At 32.0% G+C, this 20,862-nt stretch overlaps 2 protein-coding genes and 1 long non-coding RNA gene across 4 annotated transcripts; 1 reads left to right on the top strand and 2 right to left on the bottom strand.

Annotated features, from left to right (window-relative positions):
* Positions 1-9,167: 9,167 nt before the first annotated feature.
* On the top strand, positions 9,168-11,148 carry LOC112706129 (uncharacterized). The gene is made up of 2 exons (XM_025757267.3): positions 9,168-9,882; positions 10,084-11,148. Exons 1-2 carry the CDS (start codon positions 9,526-9,528, stop codon positions 10,699-10,701), a joined length of 975 nt encoding a protein of 324 aa, XP_025613052.1. The 5' UTR covers positions 9,168-9,525; the 3' UTR covers positions 10,702-11,148.
* A 1,082-nt stretch (positions 11,149-12,230) lies between these two features.
* On the bottom strand, positions 12,231-13,858 carry LOC112706130 (uncharacterized). Of its 2 annotated transcripts, none has more exons than XR_003155657.2 (2): positions 13,567-13,858; positions 12,231-12,664 (listed from the first exon to the last, which is right to left on the bottom strand). It is a non-coding gene; the product is annotated as an uncharacterized lncRNA (long non-coding RNA). The 2 variants fall into 2 exon arrangements; XR_011864537.1 differs by having other exon boundaries at positions 12,231-12,691; positions 13,567-13,850.
* Positions 13,859-17,419: 3,561 nt separating this feature from the next.
* LOC112706128 (uncharacterized) lies at positions 17,420-19,587 on the bottom strand. The gene is made up of 2 exons (XM_025757266.3): positions 19,030-19,587; positions 17,420-17,694 (listed from the first exon to the last, which is right to left on the bottom strand). Exons 1-2 carry the CDS (start codon positions 19,318-19,320, stop codon positions 17,623-17,625), a joined length of 363 nt encoding a protein of 120 aa, XP_025613051.1. The 5' UTR covers positions 19,321-19,587; the 3' UTR covers positions 17,420-17,622.
* Between the last annotated feature and the right edge of the window lie 1,275 nt (positions 19,588-20,862).

Here is a 20,862-nt window from a genome sequence, read left to right as displayed (position 1 = left end):
TTTGGACTAGAATTGAATTTGGAATTAAATAAGTCCCTGCTTTTCATTGTTATGTTTGATTAATTATTATAGTTTGTTATTTATAACTTATCAGTTGTGCGTGATCAAAGAAATAAAAAAAATACCAACAGTCACTTTTGTTTATTTTAATCAAACACAAAATAAAATAAAATATTAACAAAAATAAAAAACTGATTTTAGAAAATAAATCACGACGTAATTTTATTAAATTCTTATCGTTCTTTTTTAGAAATTATTAGTATTTTTTATTTTAATACGAAGTTTAGCTTCTTTAATTTTCTTCTCTTAGATTTATGTCAGAATTTAATTTTATTGAGAAATCTGATTTCTATTATATATTGTTATTATCCCGACAATCATACTTAGATTGTAAGATTATTTGTATCAATGGCTAATGTTATATACTAAAATAATGATAGATAATAAATAAAAGAAAGAAAGAAAGAGAAAGGCTATATATTTATGAAGAGGGTTTTAGAGTTTTATTTATGATAGTTCTATCTGTATTATGTGTATTTTTATTGATTGAGAACAATGAATGTTATTAATGACATTTTAATTTATTCGGCATTCAAGTTGGTAGAACTGCTTTGAACCATATAATCTAATTTCCTATTTCATTAAAGCCGCCTTGTTTAGTTGATAAGTTCAGACTTCTGGAGATAATTTTTTGAAAGCCCACTCTGCTTTTATTGTCGGATACTCTATTCAGTTTGATACTGATATGTCTATATAATTTATTATTAGATTAATATGTAATTTAGATTAATTATTGATATATATGTGTGCAATTAATTTGATAAATGTAAGTTTTTCATTTATGCCTTTTGTTTTTTTTTTAATTTTGGTTTAATTTGACTTGATGTTCTTTCATTAATTCAGACATCTCTACTGAAAAAATTATCACTCGCAAGATGACAGTGATTCAGGTTTGGGCCTTGAAAAAGAGTGAAAAAGTTATGATGGAGTTGGATGCAGATGGACAAGGTCGAGATAACGGCTCGAACCTGTTTGTGAGATTTCTTGGTCAGGTAGCTCGTCGAATTATATTTTGTCCCATATCAATCAAAAGATGGGATAAGATGCTAAAAGATAGTACAAAAAGACAATGAGAACTTATTGAAGTAAGTTTTTTTCACTTTGATGTGCATTTTTATTAAATTGTTGTCATCCTAATTTAACTCCTAACTTGCTTATATTTAGGTTTGCGTTTTCTGTTTATTATTGTTATTTCATGTTAAAAAGAAATTATGTAAGAGCTGAAATTTTGGTGTAGATAAATTCATTTGGAGGTACTTTAAATAAGGTTTAACAAGATGCCATTGCTCTATGATTTATGAATTGATTAAGTATTAAACAAGTACCGTTGCAGGTTATATGCTATTGCTATCAAAATGGTCAAGTTAGTTGCATTTCATTCTTAGGAGTTGGGATGCACTTCCTGGATTTCTTTTCCGTTCCAATTGCTATTGTCATGAATGTTGTGAAATGAAAATTTGGAATTAGAAATACTTAAGAGAAAAATTTTGTTAAGATATATACCTGTCTCAGTTTGATAAAAACTAATAAAATTATAACAAGAAAAACTTTAGCTCTACCCTAGCAGAATTCAAAAGAGGCTATGTATTTGAGGTGGTCAGTCTTCTTGCAACTAGGTTTGTATATTGGATTCTTTCCTGATTTTGGTCAAACATGTTTATGATCACATTACAGCAAAAATGTTCATTATAAAAACTTATAAGTAAGTCTTTGTTATGCATCATTCATTTTCTGAATTTTTTTTTTCAAATATCTGCTGTTGGGGCTAGACAGCTATTTGACAGAACATTGTGTTATACTACAATGTTATGAATGTTTCAGAATTGGATAAACTACAGTAAGTATGGGTTAGGATTAGCTTTAAAAAGTCTTTTTTTTAATATTATCTTTCTAAGATATAACCTGCAGTATGGTAATCAAATTGCATAGTTTTTAATAATTGATCTCGTCTATGAAATATTTTAAGAAAAATTTTGAGTTTGATTATGTTGCTGGCGTCAAATGGGCTCTGAGGACCTTAGGTGATAGATGGAAGGCCCATAAGTATAATTTACGGGGAGAATACTTCTTTCCTAACAAAAGAAAGGCAGAAATTCTGGCTGCGAATCCCTCAGACATACCGCCTGTTGAATGGAATGCTTTTGTGGATCATTATATGGATCCTAAAATAAAAGGTAAATAATTAATCTATGTTTTTTTATTTTTTATTGAATATTCATAATGGCTATCTCGTAACATTTATTTACTTGTTTCTTATTCTTGAAAATCATAGAAACAATGTTTGCAAAACGCCAAAAATCGTGAGAAGCTTATAGTTTCACATGCCGGTGGAAGTAAAAGTAATGCTAGAAGAGCAATTCAGTTGGTATTATTTTTTTTATTATTACTATTACTATAAAATTAGCAGTTTTAACTAAATTTGAGTTTAAATTTAATATTTTATTTATTGTATTAGGAAAAAAATTGGGAAGGCCTGTATGTCGAAACGAGGTTATTGTATCAACTTTGCTAAAGAAAGATGGGAGTTATGTAAGAGGAGAAGGACAATGATTAGCTGTGAGTGTCTCAATTATATTTTATATGGTTGTATATTTTTTTATATGCCTTGATTATGTCAATACTTTACTCCAATGCGATGTGCATTTGTTTGTAGAAAAAGATAGCAGAGCATTTGTCTGAAGACCAAGAGCGTGCTGCCGCTGAAGGTATTCATTCAAAGGTCTTGGCTCATCCGAATGATGCAATTGAAAAAGTTTACGGTACTGAGAATGGCAAGCGAGTACGTGGCTTTAGTAATGCTGCATATCCCAGTAGTTTTGGCAAGTCAAAGCGCATCTTTAGAGGGGCAATATGCAGAGGTTCTAGCAGTGCATCGCAACAGCATGTTGCAGAATTAGAAAAACAACTTCAAGAAGCTAAAGGTCAAGTGGCAACTCTCTACAGATTTCTACAACAGAAATACAGTGATGAAGTACCTACTTTATCTGATTCTGTGCCACACATTGAGTCGGAATGATGCACCTCATGTCATGTTTATTTTAGTTTTAATTTATGTCTAGTTTATACTGCTATTAAAGATATTTTTATTTTTTATTGTACAGAATTATGCAAATTGATTTCTGTTATTTCTTTACTATATCTTTGAACAATGCATATGCTTTAAAATACTGTTATTACTTAGTTTGCTATTTTTTTATTTTAATTTTATTATCCTTGCTTTGATTATTTATATTGTTATAACATTATTTTAATATGTTAGTATATATATAGAAATAAATATATACAATATTAATTTTAAAAAATATTCAATTGGTAATTATAATTGAGAGTTTTTTTTTTAAATTGAAAGAAAAAATTAGCTACGGATTTATATGTTGGTAAATAGTCCATAATATTGGCCACGAAAAAAAGCGTGGAAAAAATCCAGTCTGTCAAATATTATTTTGTGGATGGGTTTTTTGCCATAGAAAAAACCGTGGCTAAATAACCCAGCAATGTTTAGCCACAGAAAAAATGTGGCAAAAAAGCCCAACCTATCAGTATTAGCCACGGAAAGACTGTGGCAAAACTATACTTATTGGTTACACTGTTGTTATTTAGCCACGGTTTAGTCTGTGGCCAATAACGTAGAAACCGTGGCTATTTAGATGTCTTCACGGGTCATAAAATCGTGGTTAACCGGCCGAAAACCGTGGCTAATTGAAAAGGCGTCGCCCTTGTTAACTACGGAAGTGTATTCGTTGTTAACGCTGAGTCGCCACGGTTTTTTTGATTTTAGCAACGGTTTTTTCTGTGGCTAATCACCGTTTTTCTGGTAGTGTAAGGATGGAGTAAAATATTTTTTAAAAATTTATTTAATATTAAAAGTAGAAAAATAAAAAATAAAAAATAAAACACTCTAAATAAAAATTTAAAATTCTTTTAAATTAATAGGAAGTATAGCACTCTTTATTTAATAAAAAATGTTTAAGCATAGACCTTATAGATTGCATAAAAAGAAATTAGATAGTAACAAATATGATGAGTATACGTAACAAATATTTCTTGAAAATAAGTCATTTAATTTTAAGTGCTATTGATTAAGATGTGGATTACACTGTTAATTGTGCACCATGCTTCATGCTTGGCTATTATATTGAGCCACAAGTGGGTGTGGTTTCTTCAGAATTAAATTTGGGCGGATATAATGACAAAATGCACAATCAAATGAAATTTATTTCTTTTTCTATATATGTACATATTCCGTAATTAATAAATTCAAAATCTATTAGCTCACCTCTATATAAATTTCATATATAATCAATTTTAAATGAATAAATTTGAGAAAATAATAAAGAAGCGAGCAGTGATTATATAAGATGCATTTTTATTTAAAATGTATAGTTTTGTGGGTTTTTTTATTGTCTTTCTATTAATAAGTTGGCTTTAAAATAGAGGAAAAGATCAGAATAATATATCTTGAGAATTTATAATCTTTAAATCAGTATCTAGCATAGTCACAAAAAAAATTAGTATCTAATCTACGGTTAATTATATTAACAGTTGCTGAAAATCGTCGCCAAATTTAATCCCCGCGCCTATAACCATAATGGTTCAGTAAGACGTCGACTTTTGATTTTACAACAGTTTAAAACTGCTATTAATAAAAAAAATACCGCCAATATTTTGCGTCTCGTTCTAGTGCTAGTGTACTTTTGATGAAAGAGTGAAAACAAAAGATGTCTCATTGGCTTTTAATTGAAGAACAAGAACAAAACAGTAGTACCTTAGTTAATGGAATGATTGAAACAAGGTAGGTAGTATGATTCACTATTAACTTAAGATGTGGGATTAATTTTGTAATTTTAGGAGTGGTTCAAAATAATGCAAGACTAGCTTATAATTCACTATATTGGGGACCCCATTATTTTTAATATAAGGTGGCTTGGGTTGTGACATGAAATGGGTACCCACATTGATGTTCAATTTCTTGGAGAATACCTACTTTACCTATCCCCAATACATTATTTACACTCCAATGAAATCTTTGAAGACCAACATACTTCTAAGATGTCCCATTCTCCAAAAACCCACGAGCACTCGTCTCAACCAAATTTAATAAGATGTTCCATAACCCAAAGCATTATTTAGATTGCTTGGTAAATGGTCCCCATTACCCTCTCTCCAAGTAGAATAAATTGATAAACAATATGAGCAACTAGAGTTAATGTTTGGAGGAAAAAAAAAAAGAGTCCATGCCCCAAAAACCAAAGGAAAAGTTAATTTGAAGTTTTTTATTTGATAAAAATATGAAAGAATCAATTTTTTAAGTCTTTTTTTTTGTACATTTTTTTACATTAGTGATGTTAATAAAACAAGTATTCTTAAGAAAAATAAAGCATAATTTACGTGCAATGCACATGATAAAACAAAAAAATGGATTAATTATTATAGTTATTTTCATTTAAAAGATTATTAAATATATGATTTATTCTAAAATAAGGAAATTTAATATAAAAGAAGCAAAACAATTCATAAATACGTGAAGTTTGATTATAATTTTTTAATAACTCATATTAAAAAAATAAAAATTTTTGTTAATGAATTGAGTATTTTGCCGTTTTTAATTTTTATATTAGCTTTTTGTTAAAAATAATTATTAAAAGTGTTAATTCATCTTTCTAATTATTCTCCTAATAAATTATAAAAGTGCTATGGCATACAAAAAATATATTAGCAAATTAACCATTGTGTATTTGATTATAAATAAATGTATTGTTTAATTTATTTTTACTATATATTTATATTTTTTATATGAATGGTTAATTTTATTTTCTACACATAATATAGTTGAATAAACTAGCATCAAATATTTTGGGTGAAACACAATTAGATCCTTAGCTTTGAATTGGATAATTTAATCTAAAATGAAAAATTGGATCCTTTAAATTGAAGAGAGTACCAAATATTGGTAGGTCCTATAAAAGTTTATGGAGACATTCAAATTAATAATTAAAAAAAGTGCCTTTAGTCATGTAAGTTATTTTTAATCTCAAACTAAACTTATTTGATAAAAGATTAAAAGCGATTAAGAAATCATTTTTAATGTTTTCATTTTATGGGATTATTTAATTTTTGAATATTTGTTTTCAGTTGTTAAACATTTTTGTTTCTAAAATTTATAAGAATCAATTAAAGTGCAACAAGCAATATCATATATATGAAGTAGACATATAAATAATAGTTGCCATTAAAATAAAAAAAAGGTAAAAAAAAAAACTAAAAAATAGTTGTGGTGTCTTTAACATAAAATAAAACATTTCGTGGCCTTCAATTAGGGCCTAAAACAATCAATCAATTAAATCCATTTGGTATGGTGCACATATATATATGGGACCCAGTTGCAATACTGAGCAATCATGAAGCTGATGCAACTCAATATATTTTAATTTCTAGTTTATAATTTTAATTTTATTTTTTTTTTCCCACTTACCAATATCTGTCGCTTGATGGGTAGTAAGGCCTACTCAATCAATGGCACGGATACAAATCATTTATTTTGTTAATCGCATAAACAATACCACTCCATTCAATCCCTTATGATTCTTCATGATTTCAATTACACTTGTTAAGAAAAATACCCTATATTCTTTTATACCAATTTCAAAGATTACATAATATATATTTTTTTTTGTTACCGATGAAATACGAGATTGAAACTTTCGATACCTATTTATACAGACGAATGAAGACTAAATTTTTATTTTGGTCTCTGAGATTCACGTAATTATTCATTTTAGTCTTTGAAATTTAAAATTATCAATACTGATTCTCTAGATTCAAGTCTCGGCACCAATGTGATCCATCGACTTTTTCCGACGATAACTAGACAAACAGAATGCTGTGATGGCACCTTCGCTGCCACGCTGAATGATGGGTAAACGACGTCGTTTATCATTGGCATCCAAACAAATCAGAAATGTCATCGCTTTGTGTATAAAGAGAGAAGAAACGATGGAGACCCAAAATAAAGTATTTTTCTTCTTCTCTACCTCCACTATTCTTCGTTTCTGACTTGTTTGGGCGCCAAGAATAAACAACGTCGTTTACTCATCATCCAACGTAATAGAGAGGGTGCTATATCAGCATCCCGTTTGTCTAGTCATAGTCGAAAAGAGTTGATGGACCATATTGGTGTCCGGACTTAAATCTAGAGGACTAGTATGGATAATTTTAAATTTCGAAAACCAACTTAAGTAATCGCGTGAATCTTAGGAATCAAAATGAATATTTAGTCAATGAATGAACTAATCATTTATACAACCTAAATTGATAATGGAATATCTCTAATTAATTATATTAATTAAAGTGTTGAAAGAGCACATATGATATGGCCTTAAAAGACTGATTTATGTAATTGTAAAAAATTATGGGAACACATAAGAACAAGCAAAATCATCATTCCATTTTCTTCCTTTTTGAAAAACCCAACAGAACAATATATATCTAGGAAAAACAAAACTTGGAGATTTCAATAGAATAGAGTTTGAACTTTGAAGAAGAGCCAGCAAATTCAGTTGCTCGAGGAAGGAATTGAGGAGAGAGCACTCAAAACAAAACTGTGAATTCATTTATCAAAAATGGCAAATAAAAACAACCCGGTCAATACGGTCAAACTTTTGCCTACCCTATGAAAGTATCAATCTCATTCTTAGTAGTTAGTACTATCTTACACATTAGTTTTCATTTTCATATCTTATTCAATAATAGTATAATCGTATACTAGTAAGGTATATAAAATAAAAATGAGTATAAAACTACATGCATGTAAATAAAATATCAAATCTCCCTTTCTTGCACCCTCTTCTACGTTTTCTAGCCCCTTAATACTGCATATATATTAAATAATTAATTAACAATGAGATTAAATTTGGACTAACTTTTGTCAATAACATAGTGGTAAGAATCAGATTGGATCGGTCGATTCGACCAAAAAATCGATAAATTAGATCCAACCGATTTAGTCCGATGTTATGATTGTTTAAAGATAAAAACCAATAAGAACTAGTCAAAATTGGTAGAAAATTGGTTCAGAATTGTTCTATAAAAAATTTTAAAATTGTTAAAAATGTGATTTAAATCTAGGTCTTCCTTATTATTGCATACTCTCCATGTCACTAAATTATGTTATTCCGTGTTATTTTATATGTTATATAGTAAAAATATACAATAATTTTGTTAATATTATTTTAATTTTATACTTACTTATATTTAAATTAATTATATTTTTTATTATTTATAATTATTGATATAAATGTTATAAAACATATATAAATAAAAATATCAAATATTTTTATTAATTATAATATTATTATTTGTTATGATGATATGATATTTTATTAAATATTATTTTCAATAAATATATATAGTATATAACAATATAATAAATATAAATTAATTAGTTAGTTATTGAAATAAAAATAGTTCCTTTAGTATAAAAATAAAATTAAAAAATATTAAAATTTTATATACTTATTTAATAATAACTAAATGATAACTTGTTGATTATAATTTATTAAAATTTAATTATTTTTAAAATATTAATAAAAATGTATATTTTAAATTTTATGATTTTGACCATTTTTTAATTTTTATTTATATAAGGCTAATTCTATTGATTTAACCAATAATTTATCAATTAAATTAATAAACTAATAACTTGACTAATTGGATTCTAATCAATATGGTCAATAAAAAACTTTGCTTAAAAGTTGACAGAAACACAAAAGAGGCAAATAGAAAACACTGAAATCAGGGGGTTTAAAGATGATTTTGTGTCATTGACCTGCCTAATCTTTCTCCTTCATTCATAATTGTCTCCATTATTATTCTTGTTATGTTCTCTCATTCAAACTTAATTATTTACAATTTCAAAATTTTCACCCCCTTTTATAATATTGAGAATTTATTTATTATTTTTACCTTTGTGCCCATTAAAGAATGAAAATGGCATATTACCAATCATCCTTTCCCCTATGTAGGAAACACCCATCATTGCCCCCAACAATCCTTTTCAACCTTAGAAACCTGAGCTTCTAAGATATTCATATTCCCCTCCCTTCTTCCATTCCATTCTTCCATTCTTTCCTTTTTCACTTTTTCATTTCCTTTTTTCTTTTTTCTTTTTTCTTTTCTTTTCATTCTCACTTTATTCTTCCACACACACACACACGTCCTCTCTCTCTCTCTCTCTCAATTTAAATATCCCCTTCCTCTATAACCATCTCTTCCCCTTCCCCTCCCCCTCCTTCTTCTTCTTCTTCTTCTTTGGTCACACTCTAACCATCCAACCAACCAACCAACCATCCTTTTTTTTATTAATTAAATTATTATTATTGTTATTAATTAAAACAAAATTCTATTCCGAAAGAGGCATCTTCTATCCATAAACGGGAAACTGAAAACCGCAGCAGGTTGTTGAATTGAATGGATCCTTCATCCACGAACTCCGTGAACGGATTCTACTCGTTTCTAACACGAGGGATCGACGATCTAGAGAGAGTGTTCTTGAGCACCAACTTCATGTCAATCCAGTTTCTTCAAAGAGCGTTGTCTCTTCTCCGATCCTTCCACACGCAATTGACACTTCTCGTTCAGAAGCTCCACCTTCCCGTCGGTGACAAGTGGCTCGACGAGTACATGGACGAGAGCTCTAAGCTCTGGGAAGCATGCCACGTCATCAAGTCAGGAATCTCCGGCATCGACAACTACTACTCCGCCGCATTGAACATCACTTCCTCCCTTGACTCTCACCGCCACATCACCCCTCAGCTCTCTCGTCAGGTCATAAACAAAACAAACAAAGCTCGATCTTTTCTCTTACCCTTTCACGACTTTTTCTTGAAAACCAAGCAAAGACACAACCTTGGCAATTGTTTATGTTTTAACTACCTACCTAACTATCTATTTACTTTCTCTGTTTCTGTTCTGTTCTTCCCCTGTTTTTGACTGATTCCGAGGTTCTGTGTTTGATTGTGTTTTCAGGTTATGAGAGCAATCTCGGGGTGTAGAAGAGAGGCAGTGGGGTTAGAGGAAGAGAACAGGGCGTTAATGGAAACGAGGATTCAGCCCTTGTCACTGCGATTCGAAGAGAGGGTGTCGATAGAGTCGAAGCTGAACGGGTTCAATGGATTCAGGGGAGTGCTATATGCAATGAGGAACGTGAGCTCGTTACTTCTGATGATTCTACTATACGGATTGGTGTACTGCTACCCTGAATCATCATCGGATTTTGTGGTGGGAGGGTACGAAGGGTGCTTGTTTCTGGGGTCGGCGTTTATGATATCGACGGCGAGGCTGCAGCAGCGGGTGGCGGCGGAGATCGGGAGGATGAGGGGGGCAGTGGCGCCGGGGATGATGCTATATGAATTCAGGAGGTCAAAGGCGGCGATGGAGGAGCTGAGGGTGGAGCTTGAGAGGCAGCAGGGTGCGGTGGTGGAGTGGGAAGCAGAGGTTGGAATAAGGGAGAGAGTGGAGAATCTGAGAGGGTGTTTTGGTGTTCTGAGATCTGGTGCTGATAACATTGTTGGACAGCTTGATGATTTCTTTGATGAGATTGTTGAAGGAAGGAAGAAGCTTTTGGACTTTTGCAGCCATAGGTAAAAAAACAGAAAAAAGAAGAAAAAGAAAAAAAAGAAAAGAATAGAAACAACAGTGTGTTGAGTAAAAGGAAAAAAAAATGAAACAAGAACAAGGTAGAGAGAATAGTTGATGATGGGGGTGGTTGTATCTTTTTAATTTATTAACCCTTTTTTATTTTATATTCCCCCCCCCCCCCCAACCTCCTCTTCTTTCTCAGTCTTTCTTATTTATTTTCGTTTTTTTTTTCAAGTTACAGTTATGGTAGTTAGAACTTGAAACTTTTGGTGCTACTCTTCTATAGCTATTGTTCTGCTATGGTCTTTCCTTCTGGCAGAGACCTGTGGAGAAGAAGATTCTCAAGTTCAATGTGGTTCTGGGTGGATTAGTTCGTTTGATTGAAAGGAACATCGACAATAGGGTTGATTCAATGATTACATTCTTGCATGAGAGATAAATTTCTTTTCAAAACTTGGGTTTCTTCTCCAATTACTGTCATGGGAGAAGAAAGAGACAAATGTGTAACTGTTAAGTGAGTAACTATAATAGTAAAAAGAGAAAACAAAGGTTAAAAAGAACCCCACTATATTCCACAAAAGAAGGTAAAATACTAATGGCTAAACAGTGTCAGGTTAATTTTAAATTCCTTTTCTTGTTTTTTTCTTTAATTTTATTTTATTTTTGAAAGTTTTAAACATTGAAATGAATATGGAAGAGTGCTTAGAAAATGACTAATCATAGTCCTGAAAGAAGAATAAATGGAAAGGGAGGCTTAAGATTGAGGATGGCACTTCTGAGATTCCTGAAATGGCTTTAATGTCAAAGGTAGCTTCTTTTGCTCTTTGGAAGCTTTTGTCTGATATTGAAAGCAACAATGGAGATGATGATCATGATGATGATGATGAAAAATTCTCACCACATTCTCTCCCATATCACTGACAAGTCTCTCTCTATCTCTCTCTGAATTTTGTTCTGTTTCAAAATTCTTCAACTTCCCCTTTTTGGGGGCATTGGGATGTTTAATATATGACACTAAAATTTCAGAGGTCACTTTCCCATTTCTAACCGTATCTCATGCTTTTTGTCCCTTGCCGGAAATTCATGCCTTGCCTCCTTATAAGGGTTCCAATATGAGTGATGCTTTAAAACCAGACAATAAAATAATGCCCAAAGTGCAAGCAAACAGACAAAAGAAGAAACCAGGATTAATTATATTGGCTATATAATCCAGCATGCTTCATGACACAGTAGCAGAAATGGTGCTCAGAACCAGCCACCCTCCCATAAAGCAATGCCTTGGCTGCAACAGCCATTAATTAAAAGTTACCATTGTCAATGTACCTTTAACCATAGTAAATCTATTAAACCTTGGTTGGTAAAATAGGATAGTGGTACTCACATTTAATTCCTATGGCTTTCAAAATAACACATGTATCATTAGGCTTGGCAAATAGGAACAGGTTGGAGAAAATTTAGATAACCTAATCTCATGCAATACTTAAAATAAACAGAGGAAATTAGTGAACAATTGACACTTTGTGAACACATAGAGCTGCAAAAAATAATGGTTGAATAATTTGACAATCTCAAAGACAGAAGTAAGGGGGTTGGTTGGCAAGTGTGATGTGTAGCTATGGTACCATTTGACTTACATTTGCATGTGTAATTTACAGAAGCAAGCTTCATAAAGATGAGCAAGGATAAAATTGAGAAACTGAGGGATTGAGATGCAAAATTAAATAATTAGTTGATAGGCCGAGAGGTAGTACAATGATGTGTCATGGATGAATTGGAGGCTGCCATTTTCACAACTTCAAATGAAAAAATTTTCTCTAAATGCCTCAGTCTGATTTCTGAGCTTGGAGACTTGGAGTTGTAAGACTCGGTCAAAATCATTGAACAATCATATCTTCCTTCTTGTAAAATGCTCCTGGGCATCCCACTCCGTTGAAAGAGTCACTATGATCTCAATCATCTTTTAAGCAGCCTGTTCATGTCATTATAGGAGGAATACCTGAATATTGATGAAATGAAGAGACCCAAGAACAAGTTCAAAAATAAAATCTATAGGGGTATGCTATAACCATGAGAAAATACAAATATATGCTTTCTTTGCATCAATTCCCTTTGGCTCCGTTTGGTTAGTGTATCTTGTGAGACATAGACACAAAAAGATTGACACAGAATATTAATGTCTACGTTTGGCAAAACAAATGCACAAGACACAAAAAATTTTAAAAAGTTTGTAATACCCTCATTATCTAGACATCTACCCTCACCACCACCCCTGATTTTCCATCTACCACCACCAATATCCCTTTTCCACCACCATTCATAACCAAAAACCAATAAGACAATAATCCAGACGAGAAAATTCCAATAATCAACAACAGATTCAATAAACTATACCAACACCACGATTTGGGCGGCACATATCAGAACTTGAATTCATATTACTAGGAGGTCCTAATAAGAACAATCACATTGCTGCCTTTGTGGTAGCTTCAAAACAAGTTGCAACTTCAGACCACAAGAAAAAAGATGCAGATTGGTGGTCAATGGGATTCACAATCATCTGTCATGAGTTTGACCATAACAAAATAAAACTGTATGCTCACTTTACTTGTTAAATATTTGACCATAATAAAATTGAATGCTTCTTAATGATAGAGGCGTTGAAAAATAAAGGCTAATATTAATGATAGATACAGAAATGATAATGAGTGAAAGAAAACTAAATCAAAGCTGCAATCATCTCATAAAAGCGCAAGGAATTATCAAAATTCACAATACTGTTGAAAATAGTAAGCTTGTGAAAGTGATTGCACCCAACATTAGAAAAATTTGCGCAAGTCAAACTAGAACCTAATAATATTGGTCATAGCATACCCTCAAAATCAGAGTATTTACTTGTTCCCCTAAAATGGAACCACTTCTCCTTCTCCATCTTCGATCGAAACATTCACACGGGCTAGTTCGGAATGCACAATAGCCCGACCCGACCCGGCCGATTAAAGCATCAGGAGGGGGAAAAGTTTCGGTTTTGTTTCAGAGGAATTAGGGTTTTGGGTTGGTGATAAAGGAAAAATGGGAACAGGATTACTTTCTCATTTTCAGAAGCTACGGGTGCACATGAGCATCACCACACTTAAACCTCAACTTAATATTTTACTAGTATTTAGGACCCTCACAAAACTATCTTAAATAAGTGAAATTAATGTTATATTATCTACACTTTTTAATTTTAGTATGGAGGTTAGAATGGCTAGGATCTGTTATGGAGATTAGATGTGCTTTACTTGTATGTGGTGTCAGCAAAAGAAGGAATCAGATAATGCGAGTGGGAGGAGCCTTATCGGACGGTCCGATTTATTGCCTACAACACTGACCATCCGAGTTATTAACCGCAACCACGTGTCGCAGGCGCCTTGTTCCTCGGAACGGTGCCCCCTTAACCGACATACCTCCTTTACTCCATTCACACTTATCTTCGAGTTTTTTTCAAAACTTCATTTTCATCCTCAACAACAGCCATTTTTCCCTCTTCTTCATCCTTCAACAAGTTCTGCTGTCTTTACTTCATCCAAAACTAATTAAAATGCCAAAAAAAAATATAAAAATATTGATTATCCTTAATTTCATATTGTAAATTATCTCAGCTATAATAATTATATACGTGTATTTATTAATTTTTTTATATTTTAGAATCATTATTATTGTTGTTAGAAATTTAATTATAATTATTATTGGAGATAGTTCAACTTATGAACATCTATAGCAGCCACATTATTATTATTATTATTTTAAAATTATAATTATTATTGTTATAAATTTTAATTATAATTGTTGCCCGTAGTTTTAACTTAGGAATATACATTATTATTATTATTATTATTATTATTATTATTATTATATATTTCAAAAATATAATTATTATTGCTAGAAATTTAATTATAATTGTTGTTGTTAGTAGTTCAAGTTAGGAGCATATATCAGTGTTGTTGTTGTTGTTGTTGTTGTTGTTGTTGTTGTTGTTAGAAATTTAAGAATATATATGTTTAAATAATGGTTAGAAATATATATATATATATATATGTAAATATGGTTAGAGAATATTTTAATTAATGATAATATTTGAATTAGAGTAATAAGATAGATTAATAAAAAATATATGTTTAGAACTTTTTGTAATAATTTTAAAAATTATAATTAATTATTTAACTTTTATAATTAATTTTGGAAATTATAACTTTATGAATTATAGTAATTTTTCGTAACAGTAAATAAAGTAAATGGGTGCCAAATTTTTTGAAATAATGTTGATGATTTTGATTAATAATTCGTGATTTTGGCAGTATCGAACAGTACAATTGGGGATCGGTATGACTGTACAAAATTCTAATCCTTTTTATAAATATAGGCAATTACGTACCTGCACTTATATATTCCGGAAATTCTGGAACATGCATGGCTTCCAAATCCAACACTCGCATGAAAGATGGCTCCTTAAATGGCACTTCGTTCGCGAGTGCATTTACCACGTCTGTCACATTTGGAGCCACAGTGCCGTCACCTTGATTTTCATCTCTGTCTGGACCAACAATTTCGTAATTGCTTTCGAACTCTTCTTCACTGTCACTATTGTAATCTTCTCGTACAATATTTCGGCCCGCCTCAGATTGTTTGAATTCAATGTACAACTCGATGAACGAGATTCGACCACGACTTTCAATATACATTAAAAACATCTCTTGCATACTCACTTCGTCCGTTACATATTTGGTTTCAAATTGGATGAATCCACCAAACACCGGTATGGGATATCTATATAAAATACATGATATTTTTCTTGACATCTCAGAATCTATCTTCTCACAGATCACACTTTTGAGCTCTTCAAATGAGATTGTGAAGGGAATAACAACATCTAACACATTTTCACAAATAAATTTCTCTCCTTCATATGTTTGTAACAAAATCTGCCAAAGTAATATACTTTTAAAAGAACTCTATCATCCATTTCTCTCATTTACCTAAATAAAAACAGAAACTTCACTACCAAAATTTTTTATTTCATATCACAGAAGAGAAAACATGGGTAGAAGAAAGGGGAAGAAGAAGCCGAGCAAGAAGAAGAACACGGGATCTAAAATTTTCTTTACGAGTTACACAGGTCATATATATATATGACCCTAGAATAAATATATGACCCAGCGATTACTTTCAGGTCGTTCAAAAATAAATTATAATAATCAACTCGGACGATGCGATTTGATATATGAATTTCTAAAAAAAATTAAATATATATATACAACACGGACGGTCCGATTTATTTTGTCGAAGATTCAAATTTTCTCTACCTCCAAATCGCACCCTCTGATTTGATCATCAACTTTTTCATACAAAGAACTCGCATGATCCGAGTTCTTCACACTGCAACTCAGTAAAAGCTGTCTCACACATTGATCTAGCACCCCAGGAACCCATAACCAAGCACAACACAAACATGGTTTCCATAACCAAAAAAATGAGCCTTATATCTACGATATAAGGTTCTTTTCACAAAAATATTTTACAAAATAGTTTTTTGTATTTGTTTACAAAGATAAGACACTAAAATAAAAATATTGAGATATAAAATTGTGTTTGATAACATGGATAGAAATATTATATTCTAAATTAGTATATTTTGTGTTCATTATGACAGAAAAAAAAGACAGAGACACAACTTCTTTTTATTTTTTCTTTCATTATTTTTATTATTTTTTATAATTATATTTTTATTATTATAAATTTTTTTAATTTTTTGAATGAAAAAAATAAAAAAAATTACATTTTTATAATTTATTCTGTTTTATTACCCAAAAAATACAAGAATACTAATAGGAAGAGTTAATTATTAAAAAAATAATATTAAAATTTTTTAGGAAAATTAATATTTATAATATTTAAAAAGTTAATTTTTTATAAAAAAATAAAAATATATTTAGTTATTTTTATTTATTTTTTATAATCATTATAAATATAACTTCTATTTTTTTTTAAAATTTTGATCATCTTAATAATTATTTATTTTTTTATTTATGTTATCTTTGCATCTTTTTTTCTTTTCTCATTTATTTTTTATTTATGTAATCTTGCATTTTTTTCTGGTCTCTTCAAAAGCACAACATTCTTCCACCTTAGCTCTGTAAAATTAAATTAAATAACTGAATATAAAAACAATGATACTTTTCTCCATTAGTAAGACTTAATTAATTCTAAGGCGGCCAAACATTATTTGAGTAAAAGAGAAGAAATGTAGTTTTAATTTGGATTTGTCTACTTGAAAAACAATTTTGTAACAAATCTCTATTATAAAAATTAAAAACATTAACTCATCTTATTATGTCAATTTTAATTAAAAATTTGATGAAAATCTAAAACAATAGCAATGAATTTATCTAAAAATGTGTATCTTGAAACAAGGGATTATGATTTCAAGAATCTTTCTCTAGTAATTTGATTTTGCCTCTAAGTGGCAGTCAAGTGATTATGAATAGGGGTGGCAGTGGGGCGGGTAGGGACGGGTTTTTGCCCTACCCGACCCCGCCCCGCCGTCCTGTTATGCATATACTACCCGCCCCATCAGTACCCGCGGGTAGTAAATTATAGAACCCGAACCCGCCCCTGCGGGTACCCGCCCCACCCCGACCCGCCCCCTATAAAAATTAAATATTTTAATTTTACCTATTCATATATAAATTAAGACAAATTTAAAATTCATAAACAAATTAAAATACAAACATAAAATTCATACAATGTCATTAGCTAAAATAACTTGAAATTTAAAAAAAAAATTGTTAGATCACTACAAATTTAACACCATAATAAAGAAATTACAATATTAGATATAAAAGGAGCTTCAACCCTTAATCTTAATCACTTTCAACATCTTCATCATCATTAAAAGTTTGCAACATTGTTACTTTGTGTGTCTTCTCTAGCATTACTAGCCATGAAGTAATTCGAAAACACCTATATCAATAAAATTAAAATTAATGAGGGTCTAAAATTAACATAAATCATATCATAAATGCATAAAAATCAGAATGCACAATTACAAAGTCAGAATAAAATCAAAATTAAAATAGAACACCATGAGCCAAAACAACTTATGCATATAACAGCATATTTCCTTAATTAAAACAGAACACCATGAGCATATTTTCTTAACAAATTCTAGGATGAAATTACTGCAGTTTCAAAATTTTGCATTCAGAAACAATAATTATTACACGAGTCACATGCATATTTGTTTAATCAATATCAATAATTCAACTCCAAAATACAGCAAAGCACAGAATAGCCGTGATCATTATGTACTCTCCCCGCCAAAAGAAATGAGAGAGTGTGTGAGAAAATTGGAACATTTTCTGGCTATTCGTAGGTTCAACAATACATGACTATTGCTTCTTCTCCTCTGCTTTCCTGGGCTGAAAAGAAGGGCACATGAAAGAAAAAGAAAATTAATAGAATAGGTATAGATCATATACTTAAATGGACGGAATGATATTGAGAAACATAAATTGTAAGACCATGCAGAGAAATTAGTTGCATTTTGCAAAAGCATATGTATTACTAGTGCATCAATGAGTAACCACATAAAGATAGCATACAGACAACTAATATGGATTATTATATAGCATTATTTATATATTCGGGGAAGAAATTATGTCCATCTTATAGCAAAATTCTGGAACATACAGTTAATCAATACGAATGGTTTCTTCTTTGCTGTTTCTAGCAACATATGACATGTACCTTGGTAGTAAAATCAATGAATCCATAGTGCATACTTAGGAACTTCAATTTATCTCAGAATTGTAATGTATCTTCCTTATTCTATATAACAATACAAGCAAAAAATACCTTTCAAACACCCTAATAAAAATGTGCAATTTTGCATTAAAATTTATTACTGGCAAGATCAAATTAAAGTAGGATATCAGGCATGAAGAACAGGAAAACCACCAAACTCATCATTGCTCCTATGAGAAAAGCTATACTCATCATGCGACAAATAGATTAAATGCAACATCCACTACTCATATTTGAGATTGAAAAATGCAATCCAGGGATGTTTAAGTTTGAAAATCAAAATTACTGTCCCAGATAAATGTAAGAGCAGTTTTCCGTTTCCATACAATTCTAAATTCCAAAAGTAAAGACGATAATGCAGCACTAATTACCATCCAGAAAGTAACAGAAAAAGATCCGCAATGAAATAATAAGCAGAGAATTAACATTGAAAGGAACCGCACCAAACATAATCGCAAGTAAACAAAATCGATAAAGCGAGAAAAAACAAACATTGACGCCAGGTGCGGGCTGAGATAGCTCTTCTTTGGGAATGATGGCGGGCCATGACTCACCAGCTTCTCGGAACATCTGCTCGGTCTCTAGGGTTTGGCCTTTTTCAAGAATCATGGTCCTTATGATCTGTGCAGGGGTTGAGGTCGCATCGAAGGCTTGCTCGACGCCGTTCACGAAGGTCACCGTGATCTGCGGCGGGTGTTCATCGGTTCGGCGCTTCACCTCCACCTGGCACGCAGGGTTTGATTCCCTCGCCTTGCGTGAGTTGCACTGTGCCATGAACTCCATACACGAGCATGTGGGACTGAGAGGCGGCGCAGAGGAGGAGCCAGACGAGGCTCGATTACGATGCAGAGGAGGCACGGGGGTGGCTCGTCTAGTGCGCGACTTGGAGGCCGGAGGGAGCGCAGAGAATGTGGGACTGAGAGGCGGCGCGGAGGAGGAGCGACATGCGGCTTGAACCTTGAAGGAGGCGTGGAAGAGACAACGAGGGTTGGGACTGGGAGAGTGGGAGACTGGGAGTTCAGTGACGGTGGGTGAGAACCTTAACCTACTAACCCTAATTGCTAAAAAGTTATATATATATATATATATATACTCCGGGGCGGGTAGGGGCGGGTTTATCCTGAACCCGACCCCGCCCCGCCCCACTCATCAAACCCGCCACGATTTAGACCCGCCCCGCATCGGGTCGGGTTTAAACCCGCCCCGACCGGGTAGGGGCGGGGCGGGTACCCGCGGGTACGGGTACTGCTGCCATCCCTAATTATGAAATAAGTTCACGTTGTTGACTATTAAAGAGCCTCTATCCCTTTTAATCAATAATTATGTATTGACTTTATCCTAAATTTTTAATCAATAATATTTCCAATAACTTCTTAACCTAATCAAACCAGTTCGAGATATTAATTCTTGTCAAGAAATTGTTACTATAACTACCAATTGATGTTTATATTTTGATAGGTTCTCATTCTACACATTAACCAGATTAGAATTGTTAATTAAAATATTCAATATTACTCAAAATTTTTAGTTTAATAACACCACTTAATCTAATTATAATTTTAGGGTTAAGTATGATTTTGCTTTCTAAGGTAGAGGTTGAAAATTTTTTTCGTTCCTAACTTTTTTTTTTACTTACAAAATCATCCCTAAGGTTTAATTTGATTTTAAAATCGTCATTTGAACGAAAATACCCTTTTCCTTCTTCTCTAAAATCCTCATTTTCTATTCTTCCTTTTTTTTCTCCATCACAAAAATAGAACCAGAAGCAGATAAATAAAATAAGAAGCAGAAGCAGAAGCCATACACATGAATAATAGAAGCAGATAAACAAGACAACCAGAAGATAAACAAGGTAATACACATTGAGGACTAGAAGAAACAGAAGGAAACAAAGCAGAGTTTTTGCATTCTTCTCCAACAAAATAAACAGAAGCAGAAGCAACCAGAAGCATCAACAACAACAATGGAATAAAAAGGAATAAACAGAAGCAACCAGAAGTATCAACAACAACAATAATGGAATAAACAAAAACAAAACACCTTCCTTTAAATTTGAAAAATTAAAGAAAAAAGGAATACAAAACTGAAACAACACTGCAGGGACCTCGAGGGAGAGTAGGTGATCTAAGAATCGCGAGGGGAAGGGCTGCGGCGGTGGTGGGGGAGGAGGGGTTGCGGCAATGAACTGCGAATCGCAAGGGGAGGGGAGCTGCGGTAGTGGTGACGGATCGCGTGGAAAGGGTTGCGACAGTGGTGGTGACGCCGCGAATTGTGATGAGAACGGTGCGGTGGTGGCGGGCTACAAATCACAACGAGGAGGGCGTT

The sequence above is a fragment of the Arachis hypogaea genome, chromosome 8 (genome assembly GCF_003086295.3).
Source record: "Arachis hypogaea cultivar Tifrunner chromosome 8, arahy.Tifrunner.gnm2.J5K5, whole genome shotgun sequence".
Classification (NCBI taxonomy): domain Eukaryota; kingdom Viridiplantae; phylum Streptophyta; class Magnoliopsida; order Fabales; family Fabaceae; genus Arachis; species Arachis hypogaea.
The sequence above is the reverse complement of the archived record's forward strand: the minus strand, read 5'-3'. Positions and strand labels throughout refer to the sequence as shown.